The sequence below is a fragment of the Bos taurus genome, chromosome 5 (assembly GCF_002263795.3).
Source record: "Bos taurus isolate L1 Dominette 01449 registration number 42190680 breed Hereford chromosome 5, ARS-UCD2.0, whole genome shotgun sequence".
In the NCBI taxonomy this organism is placed as follows: Eukaryota; Metazoa; Chordata; class Mammalia; order Artiodactyla; family Bovidae; genus Bos; species Bos taurus.
This window is the reverse complement of record NC_037332.1, coordinates 98,853,098-98,880,279: the sequence shown is the minus strand read 5'-3', so window position 1 is coordinate 98,880,279 and position 27,182 is coordinate 98,853,098. Positions and strand designations below refer to the sequence as shown.

The 27,182-nt window shown below is 42.4% G+C and overlaps 1 protein-coding gene across 4 annotated transcripts; it reads right to left on the bottom strand.

Annotated features, from left to right (window-relative positions):
* Positions 1–1,214: 1,214 nt before the first annotated feature.
* On the bottom strand, positions 1,215–26,888 carry YBX3 (Y-box binding protein 3). Of its 4 annotated transcripts, NM_001098074.1 has the most exon segments (10): positions 1,222–1,776; positions 3,939–4,039; positions 4,592–4,763; positions 7,872–7,969; positions 13,156–13,359; positions 16,298–16,420; positions 18,407–18,496; positions 21,402–21,435; positions 22,449–22,512; positions 26,315–26,613. In NM_001098074.1, coding segments are annotated over 9 exon segments (1,131 nt in total). In that variant the 5' UTR covers positions 26,595–26,613; the 3' UTR covers positions 1,222–1,776; positions 3,939–3,973.
* Positions 26,889–27,182: the final 294 nt, after the last annotated feature.

The following is a 27,182-nucleotide window of genomic DNA, read 5'->3' as shown; positions in this document are numbered from 1 at the left end:
TCCCCTAAGGGCAAAAGTACTTTTGAAAACCATCTGTGCAATAAGCCCGGGAACCTCAATGATGTGGATGCAGTTCATTCGTGATGTGAAGAAACCTGGCATCACTCGGCACAGAGTGGGTACTCAAATATTTTGAGTTGGGTAGGCTACTTTCCCAGTAGGTGCTGTTTCAAACCGGCAAAACGCTGGAGCTTCAAGTTAATAACAATCATAGCTAATTTGTTAATTGCGGTATGACAGCCTCTGATTTAGTATCTCTAGCTGTGCTTCCACCCAGGCACTACGTTAACTCTTGGCAAAGAAATTCAACTCCCTGATTTTGTGCTGTAAAACAATGTAGGCCCATCCTTATATCACATCCAGTTTTTCTTGTCTTCTGTACCTCCAACCAGTGTCTTTTAGGGTTGTAGTTATACACACTACTGAAGTTTAGACTTTTTCCTCCAATTCTTTGCATTTCTTGTTACTTTTTTTTTTCTCTAGAAAGCGATAACCCTGATGGACGCTGTTTGGAGGTAAGGGTGTTAAAATGATAAAGTATTTATAACTGCAGTTTTTAGGAACCTTCAGTACCCAATAACAGAAGACTTCACTAACACACAAACTCAGTGGGTCTTTTGTGGGTGTGTGCCTGTAGAACAGTGCATGACTCAAACCTGGACTCAGGAGGTACCTGATTTAAGGAATAAATCATTTGATAGGTACAGCGGATCTGAGACGTGACTACATAGAGTTGACACAGACTGCAGTGCTGCAGTGTTTCTCCACTTGGGGGCGCCATCTACTCCCTGGGGGAAGAAATTTGTCGTGTGGCTGCAAAGAGGCCCCCTTCCTCTTTTTCAAAAGACACAGGTAGACAACTAGGACACAGCAGTTGGTGTGGAAAGCCGTCACAGTTAGAAATTCAAAGATGTTAGGACTACTAACCTCTTCAATAATTTAAAGGAAGTTGTTAACTGAAATGTCATCAACCACCTCACAAGGATGACTCAGGAGCCGAGAGCACCAAACATGCCTAGAGCTGAGCTCACACGTGAGCCTGTTCATTCCCCAAAGAATCCCATTTCCTCTGCTCTCAGCTCAGGCCCCTACATTTATTAAATAGCACAAATCCACCTGTACACTTGGCTTTGAGCTTACTATTCAGTGAATGAAGTAAGGAAGAAAGACAAAAACATGTGCTCAGATAGAAAAACATACTCCAGTTATACATCTTTCCTTTCAAGGGTAAAAATTTTATTTTTGCGGAACTTGGTACTGCACATTTTCGAAGAGAGTTACATAAGAAAGCAAAATGTTACCCTCCCCTTATCCTAGAAATAAATAAGAAGGGAATAAAATTTCTTTTTTAAATCATGACACTTGGAAGTTTAGCACCAGCATCCAAAATGAACAGAAAAGGAAAAAAAAAGCATTTACTATATATTTCAGATTTCTTTGGTTGGGAGGGGTCTCCCCATGTGGTATTAATAATTCTTCTTTCAATTCATATTACCAAAACAGTAAAAACCAGGAAAAAAATATAAACCTAGTGGTTGCTGAAACTGGGGAGGTCGCTCTCTCGTTAATGTGCAGGCATTCCCAGGATCTCAGCTGCTGGAAAAAACGGCTGACGTTTTCCTCGTGCAGTTGTCTGTTTTGTAAGGAAGTGTAGTAAACATTCTAATGTCCACATCTTGGTTATTAATCTTCCACTTTATTGCTTGGACGTTTCTTTGGTGTTCGTAAGGTCGTGGTCTGCTTTTTGCTTTATTTTTTGAATGGTCATTAAGTCACCTGGAAAACGTTCACATCAGATTTATTAAAGAGTGACAAGATGACCAACGGTTAAAGAATAAAAAGGCAAAACTTACCTGTTTTTTATGTAGTTCAAATAGTTTTAAGATTTTAGAATTAACTTATAGAAACCTTAAAATAACCCAGAACTTGAAATGTTTTAGAAGGACTGCATCCTTTTTATTAGTAAAATTTTAATCATAAGTTTAGATTTTAATGCAAGTAAAACTGTAACATTATGAAACTATAATAATTGCAATCCAATAGGTTAGAATTTTGCTACAAGTCTGAATGGAATTCAGTATACAACAGTCTTGGGTTGGGTAATGTCAATGAAATTCCTCATAACAATGCAGTTTCATTTAAGACATTTTCATATAATGTAAATTTCTTTAGTTCTGTTTATGCTAAAAATTTTTTAAATTAAAAAAAAATAATTTTCAAAAGCTCAAAACAAAATCTTACATGTATACCTTTTAGAGATTTGTAAGCTGAAACATGAATTTAATGGAAACTTTCTAATAAAACATTTTTATAAACAAGAACACTCAGTGCATAATGGTAAAAATTCTGTAGAATTATAAAATAAAGTTATCATTATGAAGCCTTTTCAAATAAATGATACTATAACATTTATAATTCTTCATAATATTTTAGTGGTTATACAGTATCTCCTAATATGGATATATCTCAATATTTAACCACTTCTCCAATACTAGATTATAATAGAAATTTTCCTCCTATATTTTGGATTATTTCCTTAAGAACAATACCTAGAAATAATGTTACTAAAAGGTTATGGCCAAATGATTAATATATAATCCTGTGAGTTATTTCAAGCAACTCTGAATACAGAATTTATTTCTGTGATAAATTGCCCATGCTACCCAGAGATAAAACAGAATATCTTCAGCATAGCACTTGTCTACCTTGTGAAAGGCTAATTTAAATCCAAACCTCTGCATATAAAAGCAGATGGCATTTAAAATGTAGAAACTTAAAATGATCTTAAAATTTTATGAAATATTAATTTTTTGAAAAAACAACACTACTACTATAAGCTTAAAACCCTTTTAACTAAAAGCTACTTCCTTATTTATTTCATGAAAAGGGCAACAACCAAGAAATACTAAAAAATCAAATTCTCAGGACTTATTAGATGAAAAGCCCAGAATGAAACCAACTATGGCTTATATAGTCTTTTAAGACTTGCTGAATCAGTCTTTCCAGTATATTTCTACCTATACAATTTCCAAGATTTTTAGCAAGAATACAGAAAAAAAAGCAGGAAGCGATAATGAAGAAAAACAAGCTAACTTTATGGAGAGGTTATTCTTCACCACACCTTGCTTCGGTAGTTCATACGTGTGATATCACTACGTCTGTCTTTGTAATACCCAGACCAGTCAATATCCCTATTTTACCCGCAGCAAACAGAACTGTAGCAGAGGATAAATAAACTGCTCAAGAGCATTCAAGCAAATGACGAGTAGATCCTGCACTGGACATGTAAACCCAAGGGCTCTCAAGCACAACACATAAATAACGCTGGCTATCAAAGGGAAATGGGAAGGAAAAAATAACTCCTGTTTGTTCCACAGATCACAGTCCTCTGTTATTAAAAGGAAGCCTTGTCAGGTGCATTGGGCTTCCCTGGTGGCTCAGTGGTAAAGAATCCACCTGTCAAGCAGGAGATGCAGGTTCGATCCAGGGGTTGGGAAGATCCCCTGGAGAACAAAATGGCAACCCACTCCAGTTTCTTGCCTGGGAAACTGCAGAGACAGAGGAGCCTGGCAGGCTAGTCCAAAGAGTCTGAAGCCACAAAGCAAGCACGCAGGCACTTTAAAATTATCAAACTGGCCACTAGGTGTCACAAAAGTAAAAGTTTCAAAAAATCTTTCGCCGGTGTAAATAGTTGACAACTATCTAGAAAAATGACTTTGACACTCATTAACTCTGTCTGCACGTTTATGTCTCCAAAACCAAGCAAAATAAGATCAGCTTCAGAGATATTTCACCACTGAAACAGCTCTTTCTCAGAATCCTGATGGAGATAAGAAGCTGGCCCAGATGAACTGCAGGATTAGTTTAGACTGCTCTGTGCTACTGCTGAGAAATCAGCGCTGTTTAAACAGAACATCAGTTCCGCGTGGGCCGCCTACCTGCGGATGGTGAAGGTGCCTGGGGGAGCTGGCTGTTACTCTGCACTGCTCTGCTCGGGAGCTGGAGCAGGATTCTCAGATGGTGCTTCACCTGCCTTGGTCTGAAACACACGATAAAACCACAAACCAGAAATGAACCAATTTCCGCAGCAGTGGAGAGTCCAAGACTGAAAGGTCTCACAAGTAGGGATCTTCCTGCCTGCGGAGGTAAACCACTGTGCAAAATCTTAAACACTCTTAAAGTTGGAGTCAAAAATTAGAACCACTGAAGAATGGCCTCCAAACGGCAACTAAACACCATCATTCTTCACAGCTGAGAGTCATAAAAAATATACAGTCACTTTCAACACATGCTGAAAGGCAGGTTCCTCTCTATAAATGCTGTCCTTTGTTTGGAGAGCTCTAACCATTCTGACTAGAGTGTTAATTGGTTGAATGCAAATATTTGGTTTGCGATATGGGCAAGGCATTCTCTCTCTCACCCTGTGTATATACATACCTTCATGAAAATGTTATTATATATACAGATGCATATATGATACATATTTTTGGCCTCAGTTTTCAGACTATGAAACCACTCTTAGAAAGGAATACTAAAGGCTGACATGCTCCAGGGTGGTCTGGCAGCATCTCCTCTGACTAGCTGGCCTCACCTCTTTGCCATCCTGTGAAGGAGCGTTAGGGGGACGGGGGCGACGCCGATAGTTATAGGGGCGCTGGTATCCACGGCGAGCAGGTGGCTGGTTTGGACCATTGGCCGCTTGTTGATTCTCCTTATCTTCAGCCTCTCCGACAGCTGGGGCAGGTCGTGGGCGAGGAGGGCCCCTGGAGCAGAGAAAAGAGAACATGTGCAATTGGAAAGGGCCTTCAAGAACAGTAGGTTTTGCCTTTAAAGGTTTAAAAAGTCAAGGGATCAAGACTTACTCCTAGAATTATGCAAGGCTAGAGTGAAAAAGTTGGGCTAAAGCTCAACATTCAGAAAACTAAGATCATGGCATCTGGTCCCATCACTTCATGGGAAAGAGATGGGGAAACAGTGGAAACAGTGTTAGACTTTATTTTTGGGGGGGCTCCAAAATCACTGCAGATGGTGACTGTAGCTATGAAATTAAAAGACGCTTACTCCTTGGAAGGAAAGCTGTGACCAACCTAGACAGCATATTAAAAAGCAGAGAGATTACTTTGCCAACAAAGGTCCGTCTAGTCAAGGCTATGGTTTTTCCAATGGTCATGTATGGATGTGACAGTTGGACTGTAAAGAAAGCTGAGCACCAAAGAATTGATGCTTTTGAACTATGGTGTTGGAGAAGACTCTTGAGAGTCCCTTGGACTGTAAGGAGATCCAACCAGCCCATCCTAAACGAGATCAGTCCTGGGTGTTTGTTGGAAGGACTGATGCTAAAGCTGAAACTCCAATACTTTTGGCCACCTCATGCAAAGAGTTGACTCATTGGAAAAGATCCTGATGCTGGGAAGGACTGGAGGCAGGAGGAGAAGGGGACGAAAAAGGATGAGATGGTTAGATGGCATCACCGACTCGATGGACATGAGTTTGAGTAAACTCCGGGAGTTGTTGATGGACAGGGAGGCCTGGCGTGCTGCGATTCTTGGGGTCACAAAGAGTCCAACACGACTGAGCAAGTGAACTGAACTGAACTGAATGTGGCAAATGGAACAAAAGGATGATGAGATTAAAAAAGTTCAATCATTTTCCTCCTTTATCTGAACACTATTTGCAGTGAACAAACACCTACAGAACATAGGCTGTGGTCCTACCAGGCACTGTGGGTGCAAAAATTAAGAGAAGTGCCTGGTATCCGCCCTCTGTGGACAGCCTGCCTTGAAGACAGGGAGACTAAGGGGATTTGACACAGCAAGGAAACTAACATTAGTCGTTGTGTGCCAAGGCTTGTGCTCTATGCTTTCATGTTAATTATCTCGTTTAATTTCAAGGCTAATTCTGTGAGTTTAAGATTTAGAGTGAGAAAACCAAGAGGCTTAAAGGTGAGTATTTGGTTGAACCACATAGGATTGCTGCTTTTATAGGTCAAAAAGGAAGAATATAACCTTCCCAAGGTCACACACAGCTAGAGATTGACAAAATTGGGATCCGCAGGATCTTTTCCCTGTTTTCTATAGACATTTTTACGAAGCTTCTTTTATTTCCAAAGTCATTAGTAGTCAATCATTAGAATGACAGCATCTAAAATTACAAGGAATCTTGTGAGAAAAAAGAATGTAGAATGCTGCCAATCAGGAGAGCTCAAGTAATATCCTTACTCTCCTGTCAATAATCCCATTTTGCCAAACTTCAAGGGGGTATGGACGTCATTCGTGAATGAAGCTCTTCAATGACAGGGCAAAGGAATAGGAAGCTTACAATATAAAAAGCTTATACTGAATCTTGGGGAGTCTAGCCAATTCAGTTTTCACAAGGGATAAAGCAGAAATAAAACAACATTCCTTTCACTACTCTTAAAATCCTTGGTAGTAGTAATAATCAATTTATCGAGGGCTTACTATATATCAGGCAACATTCTGATTATCTTAAATGCCTTAGAGTACATCTAACCTTACTGACAACTGTGGAATATTCCTTATTGTCCATTTTATAAATCTGGTGACTCCGTCTAAGAGGAGTCCTGAAACTTATGAGAAGGAGATACAGCTACAGATGAGCTGCTAGTCGTAGGGTGGGAATTTAAACACAGACAACTGGATCTGTGGTTAGCTGATTCAACCCCTGCATTAGACTGCTTCATTATCGAACATTCAGTATGGCAAGTCCCCTATGAGCTGCAAACTTTCAAAGATGCGAATGTGCTTGCCCCCCATCTCCTACTGCTGACAGTCCTTAAGTTCCACCATCTCCCACCTCCTCTCCCTCCTCCAGTCAGTAACTCTTCTTGCCTGGTCACTGGTCACTTCTTGCCAGCCCCTGTATGCCAGCTGTTGTACTGACTGGACTACTGTACTTTCAAGGTACTGTACTATAAGATTAAAAATGTTTTTTGTTTGTTTTTTAATTAATTTTTTTGTTGAAGGATAATTGCTTTACAGAATTTTGTTGTTTTCTGTCAAACCTCAACATGAATCACCCATAGGTATACATATATCCCCTCCCTTTTGAACCTCCCTCCCGTCTCCCTCCCCATCCCACCCTTCTAGGTTGACAAAGAACCCCTGTTTGAGTTTCCTGAGCCATACAGCTAATTCCCGTTGGCTATCTATTTTACATATGGTAATGTAAGTTTCCAGGTCACTCTTTTCATACATCTCACCCTCTTCTCCTCTCTTCCCATGTCCATAAGTCTATTCTCTATGTCTGTTTCTCCACTGCTGCCCTATAAATAAATTGTTTTTTATGTACACGTTATTTGCATGAAAACTATTATAAACCTGTTATAGTATAGTACTGTCTAGCCGATTGTATTAGGTGGGTACCTAGGCTAACTTTTTAGACTTATGAATGAAGCATGCTGGACTTACAAGCATGCTCTTGGAACAGAACTCATTGGCATGTAGGAGACATACTGTATCACAAATATGTGCTGGCAGCCAATTCTTCCTCCATTTGTAGAGCTACCACTGAATAACATATCAGTTAATTTTGTTGCTCTCATCTCATTAAATATAATGAAATAAAAATTAAGTATGAATTTACATCATGTGAAAGTTATCTGAAACAAAGAATGCTTTGGTAAAGGGATAACTAGAAATTTCAGTTGTTAGGGAACAGGGGAAATATCACATAGCCATCTAAAAATACGTATATCGCAGAGCCCCACCAAACCTTGGACATATGGTCAAAGCAGTCACATCTTCTCATTACATAATAAATCCAAAACAAACAGAGCTGCAACAACCCCAACCACCCTACCATCACTGGCAAGTTCTTCAGTTGGTCATTAGTCAGCAGGCAACGTCACCTACCTCCGGTACCTTGCGCGGTAAGTCGGATTCCTATGGACTGGTCCCTGAAGTTGCGCTCCTTCTGGGACCCCATCCTTCATCTCACCAATCTCACCGGCCTGGAGGGAGGCAAGGAGAGCTGAAGTGAGTGTCAGAACGCAGGATATAAGAGACACAGCACACAGTTGCATTGAAAAAAATTTTTAAAGGAAAAAATAAAAGGCTTCATTTCAAAGCTGGGGACTCTCCTATCAGTGAACCATGTACTGATTAAATGTATGTGAATGATAGGAAAGAAAGACAGACTCAGTCCCACTAGACAGTCTTTTCCTGATCCCAGTGCAACTAAGTTTATTTTACAACATTAAACATGTTAAAATGTCCCATTTGTCTCCTGAAAGAAAACCTTTATTGCAAAAGGAAATGGAATGCTATACTACAATAAAGCAATGAGAATCTTCAGTGGGTCTGAGAATTTCAAACTCAGACCCACTCATTCTACAAACGGGGTACCCCTTTGATACAGTAATGGTTTCTACATTCAAACATCACCCCACGCCTCTTAACCACACCTTTACCTCTGATTCCTTCTTTTTACAATTTTTTCCTTTTATCTGTTGGCATATTTATTGAAGTATAACAATAAATAATAAAAAATACTTCCTTGAGAAATTTATTTGAAGCTGGGGGATTTAATTTATTATAGAACTTCCAGGGAAAGAAAGAACAAAAAACTAACAAACAAACCAACCCACCCAAAATCTCTGAATTTCTTCATAATACAGACACATCTCAATCTGCTTTTTCCTACTCAAAGGTAATATCCCTTCCTTCTCCATATTTCACTAAGAAAAGAGAACCAATCAAAGAAGAATCTCTATATTCTTTCACCATCAAATCTACCACCCTACACCTACATTTGCTTTTTCTTCTCTCACTCAACTGATTAAGTGGTCCATGCCCACAGACAAAGCAAACCCTCTCTCTGGCCCTAGGAGGGCACTTGAACTGTCAGTCCTCCTCTCCTCCATCAGCCCCATCCAGGCATATAAACATGCTGAAATAACATCCATCTTTTCCAACTGTGTTCTTTAAATTATCACAAAACAACAGGGCGGTTGAAAGTATAGACCTGAAACCTCAGACTCCATTAGATTTTGTCAGTTGTCCCAATAATGTCATTTACAATAAAAAGACTCACTTAGAACCATGCCCTGAATTTAGTTGTCTCTTTAACTGGAACAGTTCTCCAATCTTTACTTGGCTTTCATGATCTTGACACTTTCAAATTATACAAGTCAGTTATTTTGCAAAATACTCCTCATTTGGGGTTGTTTAGGGTCTCCACATGATTGAACTTAAACATCCTTGGAAGGGAAGCCACAACAGTGCTCTGGATTTTTCTCACTGCATCCTGTTGGCCGGCATATGGTGTCAATTTCTACTTAATTCCTACTGTTACTGACAGTCTTCACTCTGAGAAGAACCCTGAGGGAAGTTTACGCTTTTCCCCTGTGCAATGTATGAGGATTTTGTGAAAAAAGTACTTTCAAAAGCCAGTAAATGTTTCATTCTTCATCAAATTCAATATATTGGTTTACATCTGTAAACTTTTATATTTGTTAATGTCTTATATAGAAAACTCCTGGTTTTCTACTTTATTCAATGAGCTGTAATCTGTTACTATCATTACTGGCCAATGGGAGCCCTGTCCAGCTGGCTTGTGTCCTCTGGATGTGACTCCAGCATTCTTTGAGCACTTCCTTGTTTTCTGGCACAACAAGATGTTCTAGGCTCATATTGTACTTTCTCTGGCCTGGCTCTGAAATTGGCTGGTTCTCCAAAAGGGCTTCTACTTTTTATTGGAGAATGGTATTCACAAATGAAAAACTGGGGGCCAGACATCCTCAGTGCCTATTAAGGTGTCACTGATTTCAGGCCATTTCAGTAGGCAGAAATAATACACAAACACAAATACATACCACACTTACATACACCGTAAGTTACATGTGTGTGATGTGTGTATATGTATGGCATAGTTGATCTGCCCACCAAATGAATTTAGGTTGTTGGTGAAGGAAGGGAGGCCAGGAGAGAATTCAATGTAAAAACATAATCAAATCAAACAAAAACCTTGCCCTGACCCTACATCTTCCACCAGCCATGGCCCCATTTCTCTGAGCTCCTCTACAACATACATACAGAGGTGGAAGATCCCCTCTGCCAGCACAGACACCTCCTCAAAGGGGACTATAATACCTCCTCTTTGCTCTTTCTTGAATTCAGAGACTTTTGTCCTCACATACCACTAACCTCCAAGTTACCAAACCTAACCTAGCCTCAGTCTCCCTTCCTCCCTTCCTCAATAGCACTTAACACAGCACTTCCTTCCAGGACATTCTCTCCCCATCTGCTCCTTCCCATTGTCCTCTACCAGACTCCCTATCTCCCTAATCCTTAACCGCTTAATCCGAAACTCAGTCCTTGGCTCAGTTTTCTACCTATACTCGTTTTATCAGTCCCTCTCTCCCTGGCCCAGGCCTTCACCTATGTTTTGATGTCTCCACAGGCGCACCTACAGTCTCGTCTACCCTCCAGGCTCCCTTCGGCCTTTGTATTGTACTTGCCATTCCCTCCACCCTTCGTGCCTTTCCTGGTGTGTGAATGCCTTGTTCCCTTATCTCTTTTAGGTCACTTTTGAAACATCCCCAAAGACTCTGTCTCCCACCTCATCTAAAATGACACCTTCTTAACTCAAGCCACTCTCTACCTCTTGCCTATTTTATTTTTCTGCCAAGTTGACTTCTCTCCCCTTGGAGGTGATATTTAATGTGTCCAGAAAATCTCCAAATGCCTTCTGTCTCTCTGCCCAAACCTGGTCTTCCTTCGCAAGGTATCCTTTACTCCTAACACCACACGCTCACTCCATCACCAGACGCTGTCACTTCCTAAACGTGACCACCCCTCACACCTCCACTGACAGCACTCTTAACTCCTGCCCTGACTGCCCCTCCACAGGGCAAATGAGGGAGCTGGTCTCCCTAACTCTGCTGCTGCCTCCTGTGGTCCAGCCTCCTTAAACTGTCTGGTGATTTCTCAAATACGTTTCCTCCCCTGTTTAGACCCCTCAACTAGTTTTTCATCACATTGAGGATAGGTCAACAATTCTTATTATGGTCTATAGTAGGCATGCCTAATCTGCCCCGATGCTACCTTAATCTAACCTTTTACCCCTCTATTCACCCATAACATCCCAACCACATGAGCCTCCCTTACTTCTCTGAACAAGCAAAGCTGCTGCTTCTTCAGGAACTTCGATTCAAACACACACACGCAGAAACAGAAAGGAGCATGTATAAAGGATGAACGTTTACTAGAATGACAGAACAGGAGGAGACTGCACAGACCGAGTTTAAACCAAAGTCTACCACCCATGTAACCTTAGGTAAAAGCTGCTGATTTCTTAAACTACTCAAATCCCTTCACTTGCAACAACAACAACAAAAATATGGACACCACTGCCAATTCCATAAAGCTGTAGGGAAAACTAAGAACTAATTTCAAACATCTGTCTCTTGGTGGAGGCCAAACAATGCTGCTCCTTTTCCTCTGTCATATAATTCTCTTCTCGGAGATGACACACAGTTGATATCAGCTCAGTAACCACCGTGACTTATTTGCCAAATATCGAGAATTACTATCTTTGAAAAAGGGAAGTCATTTGGACACGGCTATATCACGCTATATGACATCCTCAGTACACAGTTCAGTTCAGTTCAGTCGCTCAGTTGTGTCGGACTCTCTGTAACCCCATGAACTGCAGCACGCCAGGCCTCCCTGTCCATCACCAACTCCGAGAGTTCACCCAAACTCATGTCTATCGAGTCAGTGATGCCATCCAGCCATCTCATCCTCTGTCGTCCCCTTCTCCTCCTGCCCCCAATCCCTCCTAGCATCAGAGTCTTTTCCAATGAGTCAGCTCTTCGCATCAGGTGGCCAAAGTATTGGAGTTTCAGCTTCAGCATCAGTCCTTCCAAGACAACTAAAATGCAGTTACCGGAATATGCACACATTTTCAAAATTAGTTTTCAGCCTGCTTTTCTGCGAGGCACACAAGAATCCCTTTGCTCTGACCCTCCTATTCCTAAGGTGAAATATACTTTTCTTTCAACCAATATTGAAGATACTCTTCATATTCTCAAAATAATATGCTACATATATATATGCTAAACATAAGGATTATTTTAGGAAGGCACTACTGACTCCCTAAAAATAAATGTGTCGTAGTCTCCCGGACTCTTCCTGTCCTCATTTCCTAGAGGCCCAGGGTGCTGCCCTAAAGAAACCTACTATGCCTCATGTACCCAATCTCTCCATATACGTAAGGCTACTTGCTATTTTTAGCACATTTGTCAGGGACAGCTGTTAAAGAGTAGAAGGGGAAAAAAAAAAAAAAACAAAACAAGAAGCAATGTAGGAAGAACACAGTCATGCATGATAGGATAGGAAAAGGGCAGCAAAGAACAGACTGAACACAATGTTCAGTCAAAACACTCAGTGGACAAACAAAAACCAAGGACACTAAGAGGAAGAGGGTGTAAGCTAGTGGTACCAAAAATGAGGTCCTCTCCCAAGATTTCCAAGTTTCCTGGGAACTGCAAAGTTGGTGAAAGGCTTATTAACTACAGGTCAAGTTCACAATAGTTGTATCAGTATTTTGCAGTAAAAAAAGAAAAAAAGAGATAGTCATCTCCACTTTCATATGAGGTTTTCTTAATCATCAACATTATCTCATCTAAATTAAGAACTTTATAGACACCCTCCATCCTGAGCTGTCACACACTACAGTCTTTATCTTGGATTTTATCATCACAGCCCCAAGGTGGAGGCAACTATCCCCATTTAACGGATGGACAAGTTAATCTCACAAGCTCACAGTAAGTAGGAGAGATAAGACTCAAGCCCAGGCCTGACTGACCTCAGAGTTCAGGTCTCAGATACCCTCACCTGTCCCTACTTCATGTCTTTGATTTTTTCTGTAAACTTGAGACTGTACCTTGTCCACCAGGGTCCCTGGGTATAGGCAAGGCTCAAGGCTCATGTGGTCGTGCTTTTAGAAATGAGACTACAAGGACCGGAGTCGGAAAGCAGACTAGTCTGCTTGGATTAAGTAGCGTCAGCTTCGGGAAGCCAAAAGCAAGGTTTGATTTCCGGCCGCTGGTATCGGAAGAGGAGGAGGAAGAGGAGGCAGAGGAAGGACGGAGGGGTGAGGACTGCCGGAGAGAAGTCCCAGGTGCCGGTTTACCTGCATTCTGCTGGGATGGGGGAAGACCCGGGAGCGGCGGTCAAAGGTCTGTCCCACGTGGTAAGGCGGGAAGCGCCGCCGGTACTGGGGGCGGAACTGGGGGCGGCGCGGCTGACTCCGGGCCGCAGAGAACTGCCCGGCAGCGGCGGGGGCCTCCAGTCCTTCACTGCTGCCGCTCCCTTCCTCCTCCTCCTCCCCAGCGTACTAGCGAAGCAAAGAAACAGAGGTTCAGAGGAGGTGTCGGCAGGGAGAGAAGCAAAGAATACCATTTAGACTGAGTATCAACGAAAGAAAAAAAAAATTCTCCCCCAAAGGAACGATCCCTTCTAGTATATCGACAAAAATGCATATACCCCAGATCATCAGGTGATGACCTGAGATAAGCTACATTAAGATTAAAGCAGATCCATGCAGATAAAATACCAAGCAGAAAAGCAAGTGCAATTAATCGCTAAAGAATTTAGTTCGCATCTAGTTAGAACTGGTCAGTTGACTAACCACCCAAAAAACATTTACACAGTTTAGAATATTTGGCTCCACCAAATATGTCTCCCCAACACTGGCCATCCACTGGGGAAAAGTAAAGAAAAATATATTTTGTATATTTTGTGGTTGGTCCTAAGTGGTTTGCTTCCTTGACTGGTTGGGTTCTGAAAGTGTGGAAGGGGGTCTCTGAAATCCTTCCTAGGGGGTCATCAAGATCAAACTATTCTCATAAGGCTGGCAGGATGCTGTCTTTTTCCATCTCATTCTCTCCTGAGTTGGGGGCAGGAGAGGGGTTGGATGTGTCACAGAAGCTACAGTGACACATGGTCCCTCACAGCCCCAGGGCAGAAGGAGCTGTAAGAATCCAGCTGTCTTTTATTAAACCGACATCAGTGATTGGTAAAAACCTAAAGCAACACCACTCTTTTCACTCAATTAAAAAATAGCTTTCATTTAAAAAAAAAGTTATTTGTATTTACAAGTAATAGCATATTTTAAAATAAATTCAATCTTTTAAATTCTGCTTTACTTTCCAATACAATAAATATTAATAGATACAAACATACATAAAAACTCTGGGATCCCATAATGAAGCATATAAATGGGTCCAAAAACCAGAAGGTTTGAGAACCACTGACTTATGGCATACCTCTCTTTATTTGTTTAGCAATAAAGTTTTAATTGCACTTTAATACATAGTAGCAAGTAATAAATACAGTTTCTGAATATAATAAACTTTGTTAACACAAGGAACTATTGAATCATTTTATCTTTTTCCTGTATTTAAACTACCATTTCACATACTAACATTTTATATAAAAAAAATATAAGCAAACAGCTAAACATCCCTTAAAGAATTTTTTATTTCAAATCTTAAAGGGGGATTGCAATGCCAAAGGTAGTCTTAAGTAAAGTAACTATAGTCTTTAAAAAATGAACAAATTTAGAATGAAGAAAATTAAATGACTGATGTTGGGGGTGAGAGTATTTAAGATTTAGAACTCTCCAGAAAACCAAGCCCACATGAGCAACGAAATTCTCAGAGGAAAAGCTTCAAGTATAGCCTCAACTAGTATAATTTCAGAAAATCCAAGTAACTCTATACTTTATAAAATGTGTATCAGATACAATCTCCAATGGCATATTAGCATAGAAAATGTTCCTCCAAATAGTGTGACTGAATAAACTGTAACTTTTCTCTTTAGGTTTCTCTGTATCTGAGTTTTCAAATCTTTCATTAAGATTAGTTTTACAAAATAAGAACAATGGCACCACCATTGCCAAACACACTCAGGAAGCTGTCAGGACCTAAAAGACATCACAATAGAAAACCTTCATTTATGTTAATTTTCAGAATTTGGATAATTTTGCTTCTAAACATCACATACATGACTTCAGAATTTCGAGCTGAGGAGAAACGTCTTTGAAGGAAAATTTTTCACTCAAGGCTTTTTACCCTTGTACTTCTGAGTTAAGCTAGAAATCAAAACAATTACCACCAGTGTTCCAAGAATCTGGTGAACGTGAAAGAGTTAACACCATGTAGTAAACGCTCTGGTAGCCTGTTCCAACTGTCTCGGACACAGTTTATTATTAAAAATCAAACAGGATAAGCGAAACATGGGTAAGAGAAATACAGGAAGAAAAACAAGATCCAATATGGAATCTGATAAAAAGCAATTTGGGCTGCGTGTTTAAGACGACACAATGAAGAGAGGAAACATTTAGGTAAGCAGAAAAATACTATTCTATCAAAGTGTAGAGATATAAACCATTCTCAATCTGCAAATACTTCATTCTGGTGAGATTATTTTCAAAAGTTTTCCCTGGATGATGCACATAGCCACAATCCTGTGTTCACAAAGCATCTTGAGTTTTATTCCAGGGTACCAATCCCTGGTACTAATTCTAGAAACATCAAAAATGACTCATATCTAAGAGGTTCCTCATGACCACAAGTTGGATGCCTCGAGAATACTTTAAACTGAGCCTCCTAAGAAAGCTCCAGCCAGACTTGGTTGTAAACCCTTTCACTTAGATTGGTACCAATCTACGGGACTAAAAATCCAGACTTAATTATTGCTTAACTTTGAAATAATGGGAAATGCTATCTTAAATAAAGCAGCTACATAATTGAGGCAAATCACTTAATATTTCTATGGCCAGCATTGTCCATCACTTATTCCAGAGCTGTTCCTCATTCTTCCTTGCCAAGGAAAGGCTGACTTTCTTAGAAAGAAACAGGGTCAGTGCCAAGGGATGAACACCAGATGTAAGCCAATCACAGAAATCCCAGGCCCCTTCCCCCTACCCCACCAAGTGGATGTCACATGGTTCAGTTCTGGCCCATAAAGGAGCCAAAAGAAGAGAAAACCTTTTTGACAACCTTGGCATGGCCCAAGTTAAGCCTTCTTGTTACAAGATAATTAAATGGCTGTTACTTGCAGCCAAATACAAACAAACTGATACAACTGCTGAATGGCAAAAATGTCCCATAAGCCCAGTGGGGATGAATTCTGAACACAAAAGATTTCCCATCCAAAAAAAATCACTGTGTTTCCAGGAGAAGATACAGCTTTTATGTGCTCCAAATATACACACTTAATTTTAGATGTGCACATTTCTTGGGTCACTGATGATGAAAGAGACAACGTACATTGCGGGGCGGTCCACGGCGCCGGCCATAGTAGCCGCGTCTGTAGCGGCGCCGGTCAGCAGCATATCGGCTCCCTTCCACTGGAACGCCATCCGGGCCTGTCACGTTGGCTGCTTCTGCACCCTGAGAAAGGAAGAAACCAAAGACGGCCTTCGAGTCAGAAAGAAGCCAAAGACCAAAAGCACCGCCTTAGACAGCCAGAGGGTTTAAGGCTGGCAGGAGGTACTAGAAGTTCCTACGGGTGACCTCGTTTTAATAAGGTGAGCAAGATGCTTGATGTCCTGATTTAAATGTATACAGCATGACACCTGACACTGACACAACACTGTTTATCAACTAGGCTGCAATATAAAATAAAAAGTTAAAAAAAAAATAGATGTATATACAGCTCACATGCTTCCACAACCTCTGCTCTCTTGATTGAAGAGCAATAGGTATATATATTTATCTTTAGGTAACATAAAACTGGTAAATATAAAGCAACTGGAGCAAAGGAATGCTAGACCAGGACGAATATTCTTCACTGGAAATAACTGAGATAACGTTCTCTTCCTAGAAAATACTGAAACCTGTTATTCTGTGAGGTACCAAGAGAATCCACTCGTGGGCTCACGTGGTCCGCCCATCACTGAGCTAGTGAGAGAGAAATTCCTCCCAGCATGGCAGTGGCTGGAATGAAGGGCTGTTGACTCAGCTCCTGCTTTCACATACAGTGTCCACAAAAGTAGTCCCTTTTTAAATCTTATTGTCGAAACAGACATAGCCTGCAGATTCTCTGTGGACAAGTGAATAAAGTAATGCTTCAGAAATAGAAAAAGTTCGGGCAAAGGAGATTCAAAACAGTGAAACCCCACTCTATGTCCATTTGTATAACCTCACATGCTGAAAATACACAGAGGTAAAATTAACCTGGCTAGACAAAATTTTAATAGTTGGATGGGACATTAGGGATTGTTACATGTCTGCATTTGCTGGTAGGTAACTTGGAACTCTGAAAGATCTGCAAGATACTCTGGGATCACATTGGTAAAGATCACTTAAATTTTTATATGAGATGAAATAAAGTGTTTCTCTTTTAAAACAGGAAAGTTTGAGAGTTGCTAAGAATAAGAACTATAGAATGAATGGTGTGTATATCAGACGAGCAATCATCTGGGAGTCAACTAGTCAGCTTACAATTAATAAATAAAGCATAAAAGACATTACTAATATTAGAATTAAACATTATCACAGCATTAAAAACCTGTCGATGCACATCAAAATGATCCTTTTAGCTTCCTGGGTTAGTCTTCATGTGAAGATAGCGGTTATACAGTCTGTCAAGATGCCTCTGGCTTTTCAAAACCCAAGCCAAAGAGAAAACATAATGATTATATTTGATTTTATTCTTAAAACAAAAGTATCTTTCACCCCAAAACAGCTTTTATCAATTTCTAATACTATAAAACTACCTTAATTCTTAAAATTTTATTTATGTATTTATTTTTGGCTGCCTTGGATCTTCATCACTGTGCATGAGCTTTCTATAGTTGCAGCAAGCAGCGGCTAAGCTCTAGTTGTACACGGGCTTCTTACTGCTGTGGCTTCTCTTGCTGCAGGGCATGGGCTCTAGGAGGGTGTGCAGCTTCAGTAGTTTCGGCTCCAGGGCTCTAGAGCACAGGCTCAATAGCTGTGGTGCACAGGTTCAGTTTCTCTGCGGCATATGTGATCTTCCCAGATCAGAGATTGAACCCATGTCTCCTGCACTGGCAGGTGGATTCTTTAGCACCAAGCCACCAGGAAAGCCCTGTTTTAATTTTAAATCTCACTTAAAAATACATTTGGTACCAAAATAAGATTTGTCATTTTAAATCTTCAGAAATTAGCTTTTCCTTCCATGATTAAATAGTGTTCGTCATTTATTAAAATGGAAATTAAAATACCCTTTTATACTGCATCAAACAATGCATATGATAGTCAATAATCAGAAACACTTTTACTTAAAGAATTGCTTCTTTCTGTCATAGTAAAAATCCAAAGTACTGTTAACTCATAAAGGACAGAGAGACCATTTACTAAGCAAGAAAATATTGCCAGCACCCTGGATACCCAACCACAATCTCCTCTCACCTTCTCTCCTTCAACCACATCAAACTCTACGGTTTCTCCATCTCCTACACTGCGCAGGTATTTCCGTGGGTTATTTTTCTTGATGGCAGTCTGTCAAGATTAAAAAAAAAAAATTCCGAATGAAGTATAGGTCAAAGTTGGCCACAGAGTTCATCCCTTTCAAGTTTACTGGCTCTACTGAAGAAATCGTTGATCTAACATTGTTGTTTAGTCACTAAATCGTGTCCGACTCTTTGCAATCTCATGAACTGCAGCGCACAACGCTCCTCTGTCCATGGTGTTCCCCAGGAAAGAATACTGGAGGGGGTAGTGGTTTCCTCCTCTAGGCACCTTCCTGACCCAGGGATGGAACCTGTGTCTCCTGCATGGGCAGGCGGGTTCTTTACCACTATTCTATTCTATTCTCCCAACTACCCTGCATCTCCAAAACAAGAACAACGAAACAAAAAAAAACACTATACAACTATGTTCCACATTACTTTCTTGATTTCATGTTATCCTTCAAAATTCATCTTGGTAGGTGGGTTAAATACAAAGTGCAGTTATACTGATGAACTAATCGTGATACTGGATAGATGCGTGTCCTCACACTATGAAGTGTCTTGGGTCAGACTCTTTTTCCATCATTGTGGTGGCTGCGGGATGGGGGACGCCTCCATAAAATCTTACACATGCACATAAACACAGAAATATGGGGATAGAGATTTCAGTGGACAAGAGAAACCTCTAACCTCAAAAGAAATTTTAAAAATCCAAGGGGTGATAAATACTTCTGACAATATATGAAAATACCTCAAGAACAAAACATTGCTGACAACCTTCTCTTCATTTTACAGATGAGGAAACCAACTGGAGGCTGATAAGGGATTTATCTGAGTTTATAAAAATACAGCCTGGGGGAAGGAGGCAGGTGGGTGGGGGAAGTGTATCCCCCTGTACTATAACTGTGTGATATTTATTCAAATTTTTCTCATCACATCATTCACATGTCAGCTCATCCCTACACGCTCCCTGATAAATAACATTGAAAGGTTAATGACATTATCCTGCAGTGAACATGGGCACCTAAATACCTGCTTATGAACAGGCTTCTCTTTTTCAGTCAATGGAGGGAAGAAAATAATTCCTGCAATGAATTCCATTTTGTCGGCTGGTATCTCTAAACAGTTAAAGGGGCTCTGGGTTTCTGTGGAACTAGGTCAGCCTTATTTTATAAAGCGATTAGGCATGTGTAATCTAGCCCTTCCCTTACTCTGAGTAGGAGGGAGGGGAAAAAAAAAAAAGAATGAGCCAGTAGCGCAGAGACCTCACCCACAGAGGAAAAAGGCAGTTCAGGACAGGATATACACGCAGGCCGCCTGAACATTCAGCCAGCCCAAAAACAGCCCCTCCCTACCGGCTCGTTCCCTTTTTCCTGTTAAACTGGGCAAGCCTCAGCACACCGAGGTGACTCACCGCCCAGCCTCACGGGGGGCTGGAATCAGGTCACACACTCACAGGCCAGTGAGGCTGGCCGCTGGCACAGAAACTTGTGAGGTCCCTTTACGCCATCAGTCACCAGAAGGCAGAGTTCTTACCCCCAAAATCTCTATTACCCACTAGGTGTTATAAGCAGCACTCCATTCTAGTCTGTTCTGACTTTAAAAGTCACTGTGTCTGAACAAAGTAATCCACTCCAGTTACCCAGGCACAACTGGAATATAACTGATAGAAACCACAACAGGATTGCTCCTTCTGAGATAGCACTCTCTCCAGTCACCAAACTCTACCCCATGGTGCAGAGGATCCTAAACAGCAGGAAAACACAGAAAACCAGATGCTTGACAGAGCCCTGGAGGTGAACGTGCTGGTATTGGTACCTGTCTCTGTACTTCTCTGTTGTGATGCACTAAGAACCACACATATATGAGACAATTCACTGAAAACTAACCATACGAAAAGAAAACTAAGTGCACGTAATGCTTTTAATCTCTTTTGCCAAGAACGTCCAGGATACAGAATAATATCCTAGGTCAATAATGTATGTGAGACAATTCACTGAAAACTAACCATACAAAAAGAAAAAACTAAGTGCACGTAATGCTTTCAATCTCTTTTGCCAAGAACGTCCAGGATACAGAATAATATCCTAGGTCAATAATGTAGAAAAAGACTGAGCTTCCTATACAGAGAAGTCCATGTTTTCCATATTTTACACTTTTTCTACATCTCCTTGACTACAGGGGACTACAGGCCTATTTGATCTGGACATGTGCTAAGCAGGACAGAGGAGGGGACTAGCCTGGGAGTTGGAGTCTCCGTATGTCTTGGATCTTGCTTGTGCTCAGTCACTAAGTCGTGTTCAACTCTTCTGTACCCCACGGACCGTAGCCCACCAGGTTCCTCTGCTCATGGGATTTCCCAGGCAAGAATATTGAAGTGGGTTGCCATTTCCTTCTCCAACGGATTGTCCCCACCCAGGGATTGAACCCGAGTCTCTTGCATTGGCAGGTGGATTCTTTACCCCTGAGCCTCCCGGAAAGCCCCCATGTCTTGGATACACACACTCCAGCCATCTGCTTCGCTGTGCTATTTACCCAAGTTCAAGTTGCTCTGATGGAGGGGGATTTAACCAGTACCCATCCAGGCGAAGGTAAGGTGGGGCCCAGCCAAACACAAGGAGGAAACACAGTCAGGAGCACAGGCTGCTAAGATGGAAATAGAAGTGCTTTAGCTGAAGACTCGAAGGCTCTAAAAATTAGCACATGGTCTGATTATTACTTCATTAAGCTCAAAAAATAAAACTGTCTGAAAACAGTTAATGTGATGGATGAGAAGAGCTTAAGTGCTAATCTTAAAATGTGGAACTGGGCCCTCTTGCCAAAATAAAACCCCAGAAGGAGTTTCGAGCAGAACAGCAACGTGCAGGGCTTCACTTTGGGAAAGGGATAATAATAGCATATTACAGACTCCCCTCTCCTCAGAGAGCAAACATCACAGTTATTGTCCCTCTTACCTGATGTACAAATACATCTTCTTTGGTGTCATTTCTGTTGGAAGACAAAAAGCTCACAGTTAGAAGAACTAGGTAAGTGGGAAAACTTAAAACAGTTTAGAGCCTAGGACTTGAAAACACAACATAGATGTCTGTCTGGCCTCGAAACTCAGATGCCTCAAGTCAGTCCTCCTTAAAAACTTCTAAACCCAAAAGGGACCCACCTTACTCCTCCACATGACAATGGTGCCTGGCTTCATGCACACAGAGTCAACCTACCAAAACACCCGTTTCCTCTCATCTCTCTCTAAATCACATGGTGTGTAACCAGAGCCCGAGGTTTCCCTCCCAGCAAAAGCAAAGCAAGACAGTTAAAAGGACAGGGCACAGCTGTGAACTAGGCTCCCCTTACACTGAAACCTAAAACAACCCCCCCTCCACCACCACCCTACCCTAAACCCCCACCCCACCCCCACTGCCCACTAAAACATACAAGAAATTAGAGGAATTTTTTCTTAAGAAGGCGGGGTCCTAGCTAGGAGGGCTAGAGAAAATGATGGTATCATATAAAAACATCAGAACACCCTCACCGCTTGTAGCTGTGTTCTCATTCCTATATGGTTAGAAGTTACCATGGTTTAAAGAAAACACTGTGGTTTCTACACAGAACTTGGACCAGACCTGGGTTACAGATCCAGCTCAATTACTCACTAGTTGTGTGACCTGAGGAAAGTTGCTTAACCAGTCTAGGATTCCACTGCTCCATCTGTGAAATTGTGGATACCCACTCAATTATCTTAAGGCCCTTCCCCTTTCTCTATTGTCCCCACTGCCACGGCTTTTTCTTTTAATGACTAGATTATATAAAATAAGTTATTTATCCATGTTTTAGAAATGCATTGCAATTAATGTTTAATGATCAGCAGTTTAGAAATGAGAGTATTTACATGACTCGGAAATCTGAAAACTTACATGAGCCATTAATAAAGTATGGGAAAAGACACCAACAGCAGGTGCCATAGCATGAGGACATATTTAAATAAAACATGCAGAGATACACACACATACCGATTTATAAATCCATATCCATTTCTGACGTTGAACCATTTGACAGTGCCAAGGACTTTGGTGGCTAAAATAGGATTAAGCAGATAAATTAGTATCTGACCTACAAAGAGATAAAGCTCATACCACTAAGGTCTTGATAGCGTTATTTAAAGCCTAAATATACCTGAGGAAACCATTAAAAGCTTAACTTTACAGTTTATCTAGAGAAGAAAATGGAGGAAGTGAAGTTGTCACAGGTTGTCACAGGGAACTACTCTTCAGAAGACTAAACCTTTCTTCCTTGGGAAATGTCTCAGTGAAACCCTGAGATAAGGTATTGTCGTAAGTCTATTTGATTCTGCAGTGATTAAAATTGAGAAACACTGTTTAAGGGGAGAAAAATGAAAACACGCTCTTCAAAGTTTTACAGCAGAAAAGTGTTCTAAGTGCTGAACGCAGCTCTTGATGAAAGTGACTATAGACACATGAGCAAGGTGAGCCCTGAGACCTGACACATCACTTTCACACTTTGAAACAGTCGGCAAACTCCACATAGTGAAAGAGTAGCTCCTTGTTAATAGCTGATCTACAGGGACCTGAAGAAACTTGTCTTGATGCCAGATGGGGGCCCATCAGAGGAGTCCAGAGTAATAATAGAAGTGAGGCGGGCTCAGGCCAGTTCTGTTCTTACCACCCCGAGACATGATGCAACAGGCCTTTTCAAACCTGCGATGATTTTGGGATTCTGTTTCATTGTTTATCCTGCTCTCTTCATTTGGTGGGAATCAAACTGATTTTGGTTTCTCCTATAAACCAAACTCTTATCAGCATTTTCTTATAACCCTCCCAACGTGATTGCTGACTCTACTTGCCCTTGTGAAAGGAGCATTTCTGTACAATGTAAGATTTTAACAGAACTCAGGAGACGAAATCTAAACCAGTAGTATGGTCATGGAACTTGTACTTCACAGATTTATGTTTATGTTAGCCATTTATGATTTTAGATGACTCCTCTGAATCAACTGTGAATACCAAATCCAGTACTTCTATGAAATGCCCAGGTCTAAATTCAGGAAAAGCATAAAGCAATTATCAAAACTCAGTGAGACAAGAAATGTGGCAATAGAGTATCTTTAAAAAAGAAAAAAGCTTAGGAGAGAATAAAAGTAACAACTAACCATGAGATACAACATTTTTAATTTCCAAGGAAAAATAATAAAGATCCAGCTTTTAAATTCAAGAAGAAAACAGTAATTAGGGCTTACTTTGCTGTGGGCAGGGTTAGTTCTGAGTTTTGCTAAATGTATATGCTTGGGGAAGTAGTTTATTTAGCTCTCTTTGTAAAAAGAAAACACAAACAAAAAACTCTTTCTGCCTTCAAAGTCATTTGGCCCACCATTTACTGAGCAATCTCCAGTTCTTATGCCAACTAAGATCTTTCTCCAATAAAGAGACTAAATTATTAATACCTTCAGTTTTAGGGCATTTTAATTAGAGCAACAGGGCAAAGAGGAAAAAAAAAATATTTTAGATCTAAATGTACACAGAAGACTGGTTTTGATCAATCATATGCTTTTAAATCTCACATTATTTCAAATTATATGCTTTTTGTCTCATTTGACCCAAAATTAATGAACTAGAAAAACATTAGGAAAATATAAAGGTAGGAACTCTTTTTGGTTCATTTTCATATAGTTAATGTCTACAGGCACTGTCAAAGGCATAATTGTGATTAGAAAAGCAACACTAATAAAGAGAAAGATGAAAGTGATTTTCAAGGATAACTTCAATCCAGGTGGAAGGTTATTTTTATTCCCACTTTAGTTTTTAAAAATTTCCTAATTTCACCAATGTTTCCAGTGACCTCACAAGGCCAAACACAGTCATCCATTCTTCTTGGTTTAAGCCCATAAACTCACTTCACATACACAGAGCTGGATGGGGAAAGGAGGAAGACCAACAAGCTTCCATGAGGTTCATTAAGAGTGAAGTTTTCCTTCAGTCATGTCAACTACTTCCCCTGGCCTGTGGCTGGCTATACGCTGAAGTTTAGAACCATTTCTAAGAACCAGAATGTGAGAATCCCAAACCAGAATTCCATTTCAGTCAGCACTGCACCTGGCACATTGTAGACACCATGTGTCCATTTGGCTAAGGACAGGAGATGGCAGAACATACTGGACAGAGAGTGTTGAAATGTCAGGCAGAAGGCTGTCCTTGTTGTTGCGATTTGGGAGTGACAGTGAAAAGACCCAAGACCTACAACCTCACCACCAGGGATGTGCTGGGACTGTCAGAGCAGTTGGTGGCTGAGTAATTTATCTAGTTCCTTCATCTTTAAAGATATCTACTGCAGTTTAAAATTCAGTTTAGATTCAAGAAAGATACAGGGATCCAGTGAAAAACTGAGAAATTTCCTTTATAAGAAGATAAATTAAGAACATATCCTAACACTGCTTCAGATAAACCAAGGTTGTCTCTCGACATTTGGCATGGGAAGTGTTCCAAGAAACACTTGTTGAAAACAATATCACAGTACAACCCGGACTAGACTGGAGCAACTTTTAGCCTAGAGAAATGAAGGCTATTTTGTTTCTTAACCTGCACATGTTACATTTAGCAGCTCGTTTGACAGTAACTGAGTAAAATCTAAAAAAAAAAAAAAAAAAAAAAATGAACACAGGCCTCTCAAGGCAGGAAAAATGGGATCCTATTAAACTTTCTTCACATGATTCCTCCAAGTTTCTGCCTATAAAATTTTCTTCCTAGAAACTTGGGCAGGCAAGGCTCACAGAAACCAAACATGCCCCATGCAAAATACTGAAAATTTCTCAGAAGCATCTTACACCATCTCTTAACTTTCCCTGGTTTTAAAAAAAAAAAAAAAGAGAGAGAATGAGATATACAGCACACACCCTTTAGAGACCTTATTCCCCACCCACTGCCTAGGCCTCACACAGGGCGTTAACGTTACTGAATGAGAGGACACTGAGATCCGTGACAAAACCAACAATGACTACAGACATCCTTTGTAACGTTCTGCCCCCGGGACCTGAACATCTCCTCTTCCGATTCCCCTTCCTAAGTTACAAGTCCCCAAGATAACGAGGCTGCGAACTAACGTCATCCCCTCACTTCCGACCAAGTTTTTTCAGCTGCTGCACCAAGCGCTTTCCCACAATCCGGGAAGACAAGAGTGATTGGTAAACACCAAGTAGTTGTTGCAGCAGCGGGCAGAGCGAGGGAGGAGGACGCGGGACCAAGACCCAAGTTTCCCCGGAGAGGGATTGCAACACCCCTCCGCCAGCATGTGGCCGACAGAAGCCTGGCCTCGTTCCCGCGCCCCCGTGAGAAGGGCGTCTGGGACGGACACCTGAGCCTTCCCAGCAAGAAGCCTTTCCACCACCATCAACTCCCCCACCCCTGCCCTGTCTCCTCCGAGCGCCTTCCTCTTCCCTCCAAGGAAATGCTCTCCTCGCCCAGATCCTAAGCGAGGACTCCAAAGTTCCCGTGCCACGTGGGTGCCTGTCCCATCCCTACATCCACTTCCATCCCACCCTGGATCCTCTCTCCCGACTGCCGCTTCTTTCCCCTCCGCACCCGGGGATGCGTCGCCACGGCACTGAGCGACAGCGCCCTCCTAGGGTACCCCCAGTTAAGACCCCCAACTTGCGAACCCAGGGGCGCTCCGGCGGCCGGGAGCGCCGCGCCCTGGTCCGGCAGCTCCTGCGGGATGGGCGGCCGCCCGTCCCGGGGTGGGGGAGAACCCCACGTCCCCGGGGACCTCGCTCCATCCCGCCCAGACAGGCGGCTGGAGTTGCCCACACGTGCTCGGCGGCCCCGGCCCCAGCCCGGAGCGGCACCCCCATCCTCCCCGCCTGACTCACCGAGAACTTTCTTCTCCGCGTCCTCGCTGCCCACGGCGGCCGAAGAGGCGGGGGCCGCGGTGCCCGGGGCCGCGTCCCCACCGGGGTTGCCCGAGACCAGGGCGGCCGGGGCAGGGGCCGGGGGAGCGCCGCCGCCCGCCGGGCTCTTGGGCGCAGGATCCTGAGGGGCCGCCTCCGCCGGAGCCTGCGGGAGGGCGGCGGCGGTGGTGATGGGGGCGCTGCTGCTGGGAGCGGCGGCGGCGGTGCTGGTGGTGCTGGTGGCCTCGCCCGCCTCGCTCATGCCGCCTCCTCCGCTGTCCCTCGGGCACCTCGGTGGCGGTTGGTCGGCGGTTGGCGCGGCTGGAGGGCGCGGCGGCCGGGGGCTCGCTCTCCCGGAGGCCGGGCTGGGTGGGGGTGTCTCGCGGCGGGAGGCGGCTCGCGCTCTTGGGCTGCGCGCTCGCTCCGGGGCTCCGCGCTCGGTCTTACTGCCCCAAAAATGGCCCCGCACGAGTTCTTCTAGGCGGCGCGCGGGCCCGGGGAGGGGAAGGGGTGGGGAGGGTTGGCTCCGGAGTTGGGGCATCGACTTCATTAGCATTTAAAGGCGCCCGCTGCCCTTTTTCCCACCTCCTCGCCACTCGGACCGGGATGGGGAGCAGGGAAGGAAAGCAAGGGTGCGCCGGGGCTTGGCCGGCTGCTCCGGAGTTTTCCGCGCAGCGCGCGCTGCCGCCCCGCTTGGTTGGAGCAGGGGCCGCAGGGCTCCCCTGCCTCTCCACGTCTTCCAGGAGGGGCACACTGGGGCATCCAGGAGACGCGGCGCTTCTCTCTCCCCAAATGCACGCTTTTAAGTCTTTTCTAGTGAAACCGTTCAGCATTTCTGAAGCACCATAAA

Coding starts and splice junctions, on each gene's coding strand:
- YBX3 (XM_010805489.2), bottom strand. CDS start 26,888: ATGCTAATGAAGTCGATGCCCCAACTCCGGAGCCAACCCTCCCCACCC. Junction 13,360..16,297: donor GCCGTGGACCGCCCCGCAAT/GTACGTTGTCTC, acceptor TTGCTTCGCTAG/TACGCTGGGGAGGAGGAGGA. Junction 4,764..7,871: donor TACCGCGCAAGGTACCGGAG/GTAGGTGACGTT, acceptor TCTCTGCTCCAG/GGGCCCTCCTCGCCCACGAC.